This window comes from Myotis myotis, unplaced genomic scaffold, assembly GCF_014108235.1.
Source record: "Myotis myotis isolate mMyoMyo1 unplaced genomic scaffold, mMyoMyo1.p scaffold_m19_p_12, whole genome shotgun sequence".
In the NCBI taxonomy this organism is placed as follows: Eukaryota; Metazoa; Chordata; class Mammalia; order Chiroptera; family Vespertilionidae; genus Myotis; species Myotis myotis.
Window position 1 is genome coordinate 57459697 of NW_023416316.1, and position 12712 is coordinate 57472408.

Consider the following 12712-nt stretch of genomic DNA (forward strand, 5'->3'; position numbering starts at 1 on the left):
GGGAAAAAATGAGAAAATTATCATATTTTTACTTATTTAGCCTTTTTTTCTTCTGCATTTTTAAAGTAAACTTACAGAGAATAATTAGAGGACTTAATTTCCTGTTGTTAGCATTAATTAGTTGTGGGTTTTTTAAAAAAAATCTTTATTGTTGAAAGTATTACATATGTCCCCCTTCCCCCCCCCCCATTTACCCCATTCTAGCTCATCCCCTACCCACCACCCCCCTCCAGGCCTTTACTGCCCTATTGTCTGTGTCCATGGGCTATGCATATATACATACAAGTTCTTTACTTGATCTCTTCCCACCCACCCACCCTTACATTCCCTTTGAGATGTGGGCTTTTTCTTTTTAATACTCTCAAGATTTATAATGCTTTGTTCCATTTCTCCATTTTTTTCTAGTATACATTCTATAGTAGAATAGATTGACTTATATTTGTTTTTCTCTTGTTTAATAAATTATCACAAACTAGTGCCTTAGAACAATATATACATTTATTAAGTTGCTGTGGATCAGGAATCTGGACATAGCTCAGGTGGTCCTCTGCTCAGGATCTTATAAGGTTGTTTTAATCGTGGTTTTGATTGGGCTGTGTTCTCATCTAAAGCCTTAGTTTGGAAAGAATCCTCTTCCAGGCTCATTCAGGGTGGTAGCAGAATCCATGGACTTGAAATTTTAAGAGCAAAGTCCTAAATGGGACCAAAATCTGGAAGAGTGAGAGGGAGAGGGAGAGAGGGAGGGAAAAAGGAGAGAGAGAGAGAGAGAGAGAGAGAGAGAGAGAGAGAGAGAGAGAGAGAGAGAGAGAAAGAGAGAAAGAGAGAAATTGAGTACATTGACTTTATTTTTTTATTCTCATCAATTTATTTGGTTCATTAGATTCCACATATAAGTGAGATCATACAGTATTTGTCTTTTTGATTGGCTTATTTCATTTAGCATTACAATCTAATCTAAGGTTCATCCATGCTGTTACAAAAAGTAAGAGTTCCTTTTAACAGCTGTGTAGTATTCCATTGTATAAAATGTACCATAACTTTTTTTTATCCACTCATGTACCAATGGGTTCTTGGGCTGTTTCTAGATCTTAGCTATTGTAAATATTACTGTAATGAACATAAGGGTGCATATATTCTTTCTGATTAATGTTAAAGCATTGGCTCATGCAGTTATGGGCTTGCAAGTCTGAATTCTGTATTTCAGTCTGGCAGGCTGGTGTCTCAGGGAAGATTGATGTTGGTACTTTGGAGGAAAAAAATTACGGCTTTCTACTGATTGCATAAGGCCCAGTCACATTATGGGAGGATTATCTACTTTACTCAGTCCACTGATTTAAATGTTAATCACATCTAAAAAATACCTTCACAGCAATGTATAGAGTGGTGTTTGATCAAAAAGTGGATATCCTGGCTTATCCAAGTTGGTACATAAAATTTACCAAATGGAAAGTAAGTATCAAGGTAAATAGAACTTGAGCATGAGGTTTTAGCTTTATCAGGTTAGGTTGTTTTCATTGTTTCTTATAGTTGTACATGTCAGAGCCTAAACTCTGCTTTGGTATCTTTTAATATTTGGGTTTTTCTAGAGACTTCTTTTTTCTACTTCTTTTTTTCTTTATTGATTAAGGTATTATATATGTGTCCTTATCCACCCATTGCCCCCCCCCCCCAACCCCCATTCATGCCCTCAGGCCCCTGGTGTCTGTGTCCATTGGTTAGGCCTATATGCATGCATACAAGACCTTTTGTTGATCTCTCCCCCTTACCTCCACCCTCCCCTACCTTCCTTCCCTCTGAGGTTTGCCGGTCTGATCGATGCTTCTCTGTCTCTGGACCTGTTTTTGTTCATCAGTTTATGTTATTCATTATATTCCACAAATGAGTAAGATCATGTGATATTTATCTTTCTTTGACTGGCTTATTTCACTTAGCCAGTTCCATCCATGCTATTGCAAATGGTAAGAATTCTTTCTTTTCTACCGCAGCATAGTATTCCATAGTGTAGATTGCCACAGGTTTTTAATCCACTCATCTGCTGATGGGCACTTAGGATGTTCCCAAATCTTAGCTATGGTGAATTGTGCTGCTATGAACATAGGGGCGCATATATCCTTTCTGATTGGTGTTTCTGGTTTCTTGGGATATATTCCTAGAAGTGGGATCACTGGGTCAAATGGGAGTTCCATTTTTAGATTTTTTAGGAAACTCCATACTCTTCTCCATGGTGGCTGCACCAGTCTGCCTCCCCACCAGCAATGCATGAGGGGTTCCTTTTTCTCCTCATCCTTGCCAGCACTTGTTTGTTGATTTGTTGATGATAGTCATTCTGACAGGTGTGAGATGGTACCTCATTGTTGTTTTGATTTGCATCTCTTGTATAATTAGTGACTTTGAGCATGTTTTCATATGTCTCTTGGCCTTCTGTCTTCTTTCGAAAAGTTTCTATTTAGGTCTGTTGCCCATTTTTTGCTTGGGTCGTTTATCTTCCTTTTGTTGTATGTGTTCCTTATAAATGTTGGAGATTAAACCCTCATTGGTGATAACATTGGCAAATATGTTTTCCCATGCAGTGGGCTTTCTTGTTGTTTTTTTGATGGTGTCTTTTGCTGTGCAAAAGCTTTTTATTTTGATGTGGTCTCATTTGTTTATTTTCTCTTTAGTTTCCATTGCCCTAGGAGCTGTATCCGTGAAGAAATTGCTTCGGCATATGTCTGAGATTTTGCTGCCTGTGGGTTCCTCTAGTATTTTTATGGTTCCCCGTCTTATGTTTAAGTCCTTTATTCATTTTGAGTTTATTTTTGTGTATGGTGTAAGTTGGTGGTCTAGTTTCATTTTTTTGGTGCATGTATCTGTCCAATTTTCCCAACACCATTTATTGAAGAGACTGTCTTGACTCCATTGTATGTTCTTGCCTCCTTTGTCAAATATTAATTGAGCATAGCCATTTGGGTCAATTTCTGGGTTCTCTATTGTATTCCATTGATCTATATGTCTGTTCTTGTGCCAGTAGTAGACAGTTATGAGAACAGTGGCTTTGTAATGCAGCTTGATATCTGGTATTGAGATCCCACCTATTTTGTTCTTCTTTCTCAGGATCGCTGCAGCTATTCAGGGTCTTTTTAAATTCCAGATGAATTTTTGGGGAGTTCATTCTAGGTCTATGAAATATGCCGTTGCTATTTTAATGGGGAGTGCATTGAATCCAAAGATTGCTTTGGGTAGTATGGACATTTTAATGATGTTGACTCTACCAATCCATGAACACAGTATGTTCTTCCATCTGTTTATGTCTTCCTCTATCTCTTTTTTCAGTGTCCTGTAGTTGTCCAAGTACAGGTCTTTTACCTCCTTAGTTAAGTTTATTTGTAGGTATCTTATTTTTTTTGGTGCAATGGCAAATGGGATTGTTTTTTTAGTCTCTTTTTCTCTAAGTTCACTATTGGTGTGTAGAAATGCCATAGATTTCTTGGGGTTAATTTTGTATCCTGCTACATTGCCAAATTTCTTTATTAAGTCTAATAATTTTTTGATGGAGTCTATAGGGTTTTCTATGTACATTAACATATCATCTGCAAATAAGGACAGTTTTATTTCTTCTTTTCCAATTTGGATGCTTTTTATTTCTTCTTCCTGTCTGATCGCAATGGCTAGTACTTCCAGTACTATGTCGAACAGGAGTGGTGAGAATGGGCATCCCTGTCTTGTTCCTGTTCTTAGGGGAAATGGTTTTAGTTTTTGCCCATTGAGTATGATGTTGGCTGTAGGTTTGTCATATATGGCTTTTATTATGTTGAGGTATGATCCTTTTATTCCCACCTTGCTGAGAGTTTTTATCAAGAAAGGGTGTTGGATTTTGTCAAATGCTTTTTCTGCATCAATTGATATGACTGTGATTTTTATCTCTCAATTTGTTTATGTGATGTACCACGTTTATTGATTTGTGGATATTGTACCATCCTTGCATCCCCAGGATAAATCTTAGTTGGTCATGATGTATGATCTTTCTGATGTACTGCTGGATCCGATTTGCTATAATTGTGTCGAGGATTTTGGCATCTATGTTCATGAGGGATATTGGCATGTAATTCTCTTTCATTGTGTTGTCTTTATCTGTCTTTGACCTTATTTTAAAACTAGAGGCCTGGTGCACAAAATTCCTGCAAGGGTAGGGTCCCAAGGCCTGGCCGGCGATCAGGGCCAATCTGTGTGGCAACCAGTGGGGCGATCAGGGGGTCCCTGCAGGCACCTGCCTTGGCTGGCCTGATGCCTGCAGGCTGGGCGCAGCTCCTGTGTTGATATCCCTCTAGTGGTTAGTGCACATCATAGCGACCGGTCATTCGCTATTCGGTCAATTTGCATATTAGGCTTTTATTATACAGGATGGCTACTTTTCACTTCTCCCTATACGAAGCAGAAAGGGATTTTTCTCCAATCTTCCCTGTGATAACCAGGCTCAAGTACATAAAACTCATGAAAGGTTGGAGCTCCCCTAGGACTGGCCCTCCTGGACTTTTTAACTCTCAAACATATCTACACTGATCCTCCAACAATTCATTAATTATAGATTAGGTTTTTCCTACCCTGGTACTGGTTACCCATGAAGTTTTCTGCTCCTGGATTTCTGCTCTGATAACTTGTGATTCTCTTTATCTGTCTGTTTGACTCTCCAGTTTTGGGAACAGTTGTTTGCCCTGTGACCTCAGTTATCTGATGGATCTAAAAGGAGTTATTGATTTTCAGTGTGTTCAGCTTTTTCATGTGTTGAATAGGAGAGATGACTTCCAAGTTCCTTACATGGGTTAGAAACCAGGAAGTCCCTTCATTGTTTTTTTCTTTTAAATATATTTTATTGATTTTTTACAGAGAGGAAGGGAGAGAGATAGAGAGCTAGAAACATCGATCAGCTGCCTCCTGCACATCTCCTACTGGGGATGTGCCCGCAACCCAGGTACATGCCCTTGACTGGAATCGAACCTGGGACCTTTCAGTCCACAGGCTGACGCTCTATCCACTGAGCCAAACCGGTTTCGGCAGCCCTTCATTTTTTTTGTTTTACTCTATATAATTAAGTAGCTCAAGTATGACAACTCCTTTAGCTTATGTAACTCTTAAATTACTAGAAAGTTCACCCCAATCAATTTAATAACTTAAAAAATTAAAAATATACTAGCTAATAAAATATAAATGAATAAATACATAAATTACTAGAAAGTTACACAAAACACACACTATGTTTTTAGCTGCTTGCACAAAACTTTTATAGAAGTGCAGTCTAATATAACAGTTAATTGATAGTTGTGTAAGCATTTTCATATAATTTCTTTTGGTAAGTCTATGCTTTAGCCTTTTCACTGTCAGTTATAAAATAAGTCATATAATAAATCCCCTCCTAATATTGTATTAAATAATATGACTCTGCTAATAACCTATATATTGCATTTAATTAGATGATGATTGCTCTTTAACATTATATTTCCCTGTTTCTTTACCTTCTTGGAAGCTCAAAAATAAGTTTAGGTTCTCAATTACAATTAGTTCTCCTACCCCATCCTCTTTCTCCATTCACCATTTATTTTAGTTGTGATTTCATTACGTATCTTTTTTTTATTAAAACTTTCATGTCTATTTAAAAGTAGGTTATATAAATAATATATTAACTTTGCTCAAGTATTGCCTGATAGAGTTTTAAGTTTTATGCTGCTGCTCCGCCTTTTTTCCTGCTTCATACTCACTATCATTCTCTCCTTTACTCTATAGACTTCTCTTGACCATGCTGTAAATTATTAATTTCATGGCTTATTCATAATAAATTATTTGTTCCAGACATACTTTCTCTTGTCACCCTTTTTACTTTATGGTTCCTCTGAGTTCTTTTGCTATTTTAATATTAACCCAAGCCAGACCATTAAGAATGTACTCTAGCCGAGACCGGTTTGGCTCGGTGGATAGAGCGTCGGCCTGCGGACTGAAGGGTCCCGGGTTCGATTCCGGTCAAGGGCATGTACCTGGGTTGCGGGCACATCCCCAGTGGGAGATGTGCAGGAGGCAGCTGATCGATGTTTCTCTCTCATCGATGTTTCTGACTCTCTATCTCTCTCCCTTCCTCTCTGTTAAAAATCAATAAAATATATTAAAAAAAAAAAGAATGTACTCTATCTAGAAAAGTTAATTGAAAAAGTTTCATAAAGCTAAATGATAAAATGAACTGTAATTGTATATACCTATGCTTTTATTATTTAAAGTAGATCATTGAGGGCATATATTCTTAGAAAAATATTTTGAATTATACTAAATTTTACAAATCTTTGAAGACTTAATTTATCAATATTCCTCTATTGGGAGTACACCTTTATCTAATATATTACTTTAATGATTTTGTAATATAATATCAAATTTATCAAACTAATTACCAGAATGTGATAGTTTTGGTTAACTAATATCCCACTGTATTATGCTTTTTTATTCAAAAGTTAACATGATTGAATTTATAGTTCAGTTTAGATCTTATTCATAAACATTTAATAATTTGGTTTGGGAGACAGTATGAATACATAATGGAAAAATTAGCAAGACTAGATAGTATATTAAGTGTTGCATAAATAATGTAGGCAATACAGAAATTTAGAAATGGCTAAATTTCTGTGTTAGTTAGGAAAGACTCATGGAGGAGATAGAAATTGAATTAGATGATGGAGGATAAGACTTAGATAAGAATAGAAAAATGGGCTATGAATTGTGGATAGGCCCTCTTTATGGATCTATTTTAATGCTGCTTGACTTACGTCAGACTCATTTTGATATAAACAGGAAATGGAAATGAAAACCATGTTGAGGTGTCATTTATATCTATTGGATTTATAAAAATTAACAACCTTGAGTCAAGTGTTGTTGCAAATGTGGAGCTGTTGAGAATTCTTGAAGTGCATCTAGCCTATGACCTAGCACTTTCACCTGTGAACATATATAATCTAGAGCAATGTTTTTCAACCTTTTTTAATATGATCCCCACATAGAAAAATATTATTTTAATTTATGAGTCAGTATACACTCATAAAATAAATGTTTTATATAATAATAGATATCCTTCTATGTCTATTAAAAGTAAAAATGTAACAAAGTTGATATTAAATATGACTTTTATAACATTTGCACAAAATAGAAATTACAAATTAAACTCTGCAAAAAAATAGGAGATATTTCATTTAATATATAAAGTGTGTCTGCTTCTTTCATAAGTATATTCTTATGGGCATAGTTTTTGGTAAGAATTTGAGCATATCACTTTGATATTTTTATTGTATTCTATTCCACTTAAAAATGCTGATTATGATGACCCATTACTAGATTACAATTGATTTAATTACCCATTACTAGATTACGATCTGTAATGTAAATTGAGCAAAAATAGCATGCCACAGAATATGTGTAGTATGGTTTAATTTATATAAAGTTCAAAAATAAGCTAAACTGTGTAATACAGTTTAAATAGGGATACGTATTTAAATAAATGTATACATACACATTGAATAATTATAAAGGCAGTGGTTATTAAAATACATTTCATTTTCAAAATTGAGCTATCAGCTGTTAAAGTGTGTATACATTTTTGGGAGACTATGTATATGTCTTCAAACTATAAGGAAAAGCAAGAGAACAGTGAGAACCAAAGTTTCAGGACAATGCTTACCCCTGTAAGAGGATCAGGGGACATACTAGTACATGAGCCTTCAAAGATAATGATAAAGTTGTCTTTTTCAATTGGTAGTTATGGATACAGGGCTGCTCTTTTTATTGTTTCTTAATACCTTACACACTTATGGATTATTTTTCTATATACAGTTATGTATCACATAATAACCTTTAGGTCAGTGGAGGACCACATATACTACAGTGGTCCCATATGATTGTAATGGAGCTGAAAAATTCCTATTGCCTAGAAATTTTATCATAGACATCATACTGTGGTAGCACAGCACATTGCGTGTTTCTGGTCATTCTCGTGTAAACAAACTTACTGTACTGAGATTCATATAAAGGTATATAGTACATACAATTACAGTGGTAGGCCATTCCATATAAGTTTGTGTAAGTATATTCTATGATATTTACACAAAAATAAAATCGCCTAATGGTGCATTTTTCAGAACATATTTCTATTATTAAGTTGTCCATTACTGTATTTAGTGTTTAAAATACTTTTAAGTAGAAGTAAAAGAAAATCACTTTACATTATAGTTTTAAGAAATTAGAATATAGGAAATACCCTCATTTTATTCCTTAGACTCACATTTTTCATTCTACCCCTGATTCTTACTTTAAGTTCATCCCTAAGTCCTTTAGATAGTGTTTATTATCAGTAAATATGGAAGTGCAAAATAAATTGAGATTTAGGGATCATATGACCATCAGTGATAGATCAGTGATGGAAAAAAGGTTAGAGGTTTCTACTGAATATATTACTTAATATGAAAACAATGTGCTGATATCTTGGTTGAAAGGCAGATGGAGCTTGAAGGAAGGATGATGTTAAGAATGACTTGGAGGCTTTAAAAAAATGTGTATAGCCAGATAATAGGATTTAATAACTATTAGTTGAAAAAATGGATGGATTGACAAAAGTTGAAGAAGTTTAAGAAAGAGATAGTATCAGAATATGGATTTCATTTGTATCATGTTAGTTTGAGGTGATAGCAGATAATCCAAGTGGAGGTATTGTATAGAAAGTTGAAAATGTGGGTTGGTGATTAGGAGAGAGTCAGGGCTGGATTATAAATTATGTAGTCCTTTCAAACATCGATGAGACCATAAGCTATGAGGGTGGGTACATTTTCTGAGAGAAAAGCTATAAGGAGAGAAGTGGGAAACTAAGAATTGAGTCACGGATACATCCTTCAGTTCAGTATCATTTTGATATCTCTGGCTGGTAAGAAGAATATTCAGTTAAAATTGTGAATTTTTAAATATTCTGAATATTCTTTCTATGGAGCAAGATATTTTTGGTACCAAATCAAACATGCCGTTTTTATTCTTTTAAATTATTTACACCTTCAAAAAAAACTGTAATTGTTTCATTTAAACATATTTTCTTTCAAATGATACTCAAAAGGGTAATACTTACTTTAGTTAATATGCATTTTCCTAATTAGAATATTTTGTTTTTCTCTTATTCACACCTAAATCCTAAAAGTTTGCTTTCTGATTGTGGCTTAATATTTTGTATCTAGTTTTTATGTGGTCTATGTTTTAAACTAATAAATAGATGCTGTACTTGGAGTTTACTTAAAAACCTGTGGGCATATCACAGGAAGAAAATGAGCATTGTTATTATGAAAGCTAGTTAATCCTTACATTTTAATTAAGGTCTGAATCGTTTTAGATGACATAAATTTTTCTTAGAAAAACCAGCTCACCAATAACTGATTTCTTTTTTTAAAGAGAGAATCAGGACTAAAACAGGACATAAATGACCTTGTAAAGCGGAAGATTGCAGTAGATGAAGAAAATGCTTTCTTAAGGAAAGAATTCAGTGACTTGCAGAAGAAATTTAAAGATAAAAGGCAAGAAGTTAAGGTGTGTTGACTTGTACATTGTTTTACAGTACTATTACTTTGAAGTTCTACTTTAAGCTTTGTCAGCTTTTGTGGCACAGAAAGTGACAACTTTGGAGGAAAAATTGCCTGAGGCTCTGATGTACCACAGTTTTCTCACATTCAAAAACTCTGAGAAAGATGCTTTAAAGCTAAGACTCCAAGCTTGATAACTTTCAGATAAATAGTTAATGATGGAAATGGAGCTAAGAAAGTAGGAGTGTGAATATGTGGCTTCTTGTAATTAGATTCTGATGGGACTGGCATTATTAATTGATAAAACCCTGGGAGTATATGTCTGTATGAGTCTCAAAAATAGCTGGGGACAGCATCAAAGGCAGCTTGATCAATTAATGGTCTCTTTGCAAATGTGTACTCATCAAAGCTGTCATCCAGTGAAAAAATATGATCTATCAACCTGCATGAAAAGAGGCCAATAAAAGTATGCAGGTGACCTTGGCTATCAAATATAGAAGAAGCTGCTGTGAGGGTAAAACTGCACAGTTTATATTTGCTGATTAGTGCTCACCATTTTTTTTTTTTTATCGGCCCTATGGCACTGTTCTGTAGGACAGTAAAGAGTGTATACAGAATAAGGAAGAACAAAACAGACTGGTTATAAAAGACCTGGAAGAGGAAAATGAGAAATTAAGTACCCGCTGTGTTGACCTGCTAAATGACCTGGAGAGACTGAGGAAGCAGGAAGCTCATTGGAAAAAAGAAAAATATAGCATTGATGCAAAAATAAAGGTATGCAATCAGAATGGAATTGACCCTGTGATTTTGGACCTAACTTCTCACGGGAAGTTTATTATATGTTATTTTCTTTAAATAGCAAGTTATATAGTCAAATCCAGCAATGGGACTAGTATTAATTTATATTCCTTCACTTAAGACCCACAGCTTTTTAAAAATTGATGTTGCAAAGCAGGAAACTGACTTCAAATATTTATCTATAATATAATCACTAAAAATAAATGATATTGCATTTTGAAAGAAAACATGTTTTAGAAATATTAGTATCATGAATTTTTACTCTTTTCAGTTAGAGCTTAAATTTATAGATAAAGGCTAGAATTCATTGGAATATAGCTTTAAAACTATTTTCAAGGCCTTTAAAAAAGTTAAAAAAGCACAAGACAGTTAAAAAAATACTCATATGAGTTTTGAAGATGGTGTTTCTTTGGCTTAAGAGGGCCTACTCATAGTAAAATCTTATTTTATAGAATATATAGGTGCAATCAGTCTTTATAATATTCTTACACTCTTTTGATCAGTATTTTTCAAAATAATATGTTTTTGTGACTTTCTTGGTCTTGGGAATGTTATGTTCATTTTTCCCCATCAAATGTTAGGTTTTTCTTTTCCCCAGATTTTGTTGAAAAGGCCAGAAATGTATTTTAGTGCTAGCAAATATGATAGTCCCTTTATGTATACACACATAAAAAAGAATATATAAAAACACACATATATATTTATTTTTTTCTTTTCAGCATTTTTCCCAACTGTCTTGGTTCTAAAAATTTGTACATTATCTGAAATTTTCTAAGTCATATAATTATATGCTGCTTCTTTCCTCTCTAAAATATTAATTGACATGTAATTTACATATCTTGTATTGAATCCATTTAAGTGTACAGTTCAGTAGTTTTAGTTTATGCATAGTTGAGCAACTATTGCCACAATTAATTTGAAATCATTTTCATCATCCCCAAAAGAAATCCTGTAACCTTAAGCAATCACTACTCATTTATCCTTAGCTCCACAAAGGATTAGTAGATAACCACTAATCTACTTTCTTTCTCTATAGATTTTTCTATTCTAACTAAAATCATAGTATGTGATCTTTTGTGACTGACTTCTGCCACTTAGAATAATGTTTTCAGGATTTATCCATGGTGTAGCATGTATTGGTGCTTCATCCTTTTTTATTGTTGATTGATATTCCATCTTATAGATATTCAACATTTTATTTATCACTAGTATATGGACACTTGTGTTATGAATAATGCTGCTCTGAACATTTGTATACAATATTTTGTATGTACATACATATATCTTAATTTTTCTTAGGTACATAACAAGAAATGAGATCACTGAGCCTTAGTGTAACTCTGTCCTTAAGTTTTAGAGGAAATGTCAGATTGTTTTCAAAAGCAGCTGCACCAAAACAATGATAACTATTTGTGTATTGTTGATAATTTTAGGGTTCAGGAGAATTTATCAGCTTACTTTTAAAAAGAGGTAGTATATGGACTGTTTCTTGAAATTCTTGGAGTAGAAAGGAAACAGTGGCTTTCTGGTCTCATTACTCAACCTGCATCCACCTGTCATTTACATTTTGCTCATTGTTGGAAGTTGGTACTAATTAAAATGTTTATCAATACAGATGTTTAAAAAAAAAGCAGCTGCACCATTTTACATGCTGAGCAGCAGTGTATGAGGGTTCTGATTTCTCTGCCATCCTCAACATTTGTTGACTTGTCTTTTTAAATTTTATTTATTTTTTATTATTTTTAATCTTCACCTGAGGATATGATCATTGATTGTACAGAAAAGGGAAGGAAGAAGGAGAGTGTGAGAGAGAGAGGGAGAGAGAAAGGTGAGAGAGAACATTGATTGGTTTCCTCCCATTTGCAGTCAGATTGAGGATCGAACCCACAACCTAGGTATGTGCTCTGACTGGGAATTGAACCCACAACCCTCCCATGTATGGGACGATGCTCCAATCAACTGAGCTTCATTGGCCAGGGCGACTTGTCTGTATTTTTGTTTTTTCTAATATATTTATTTATTTATTTATTTATTTTAATCCTCACCTGAGGATATTTTCCCATTGACTTTTAGAGAGAGTGGAAGGGACAGAGGGAGAGGAGAGAGAGAGAGAGAGAGAGAGAGAGAGAGAGAGAGAGAGAGAGAGAGAGAAAGAGAAACATTGGTATAAGAGAGACACTTTGATTGCTTGCCTCCTGCATGTGCCCTGACCAGGGCCAGGATTGAACCTGCAACACAGGCACATGCCCTTGACTGGGAATCGAACTTAGGACTTTTAGGTGTGCAGTCTGATGCTCTAACCACTGAGAACACTGGCCAGGGGAGGTCATGTCTATTTAATTATAGTCTTC

General features: G+C 34.6%; 1 protein-coding gene across 13 annotated transcripts in view; it reads left to right on the forward strand.

Annotated features, from left to right (window-relative positions):
- The window catches only part of CNTLN (centlein), a 262113-nt gene that overhangs the window by 65386 nt on the left and 184015 nt on the right, over nucleotides 1-12712 (forward strand). For 11 of the 13 annotated variants that reach the window (XR_004971322.1, XM_036331217.1, XM_036331215.1 and 8 more), the window contains 2 exons: nucleotides 9436-9570; nucleotides 10158-10337. Coding sequence is in view for 12 of the 13 variants with exons in the window: in XM_036331217.1 (XP_036187110.1) it covers nucleotides 9436-9570; nucleotides 10158-10337 (315 nt within the window). In the remaining variant the exon portion in view is untranslated. Of the gene's footprint in view, nucleotides 1-1369; nucleotides 1462-9435; nucleotides 9571-10157; nucleotides 10338-12712 lie in introns of all 13 variants that reach the window. The other 2 variants (XM_036331224.1, XM_036331225.1) reach the window with 2 other exon arrangements.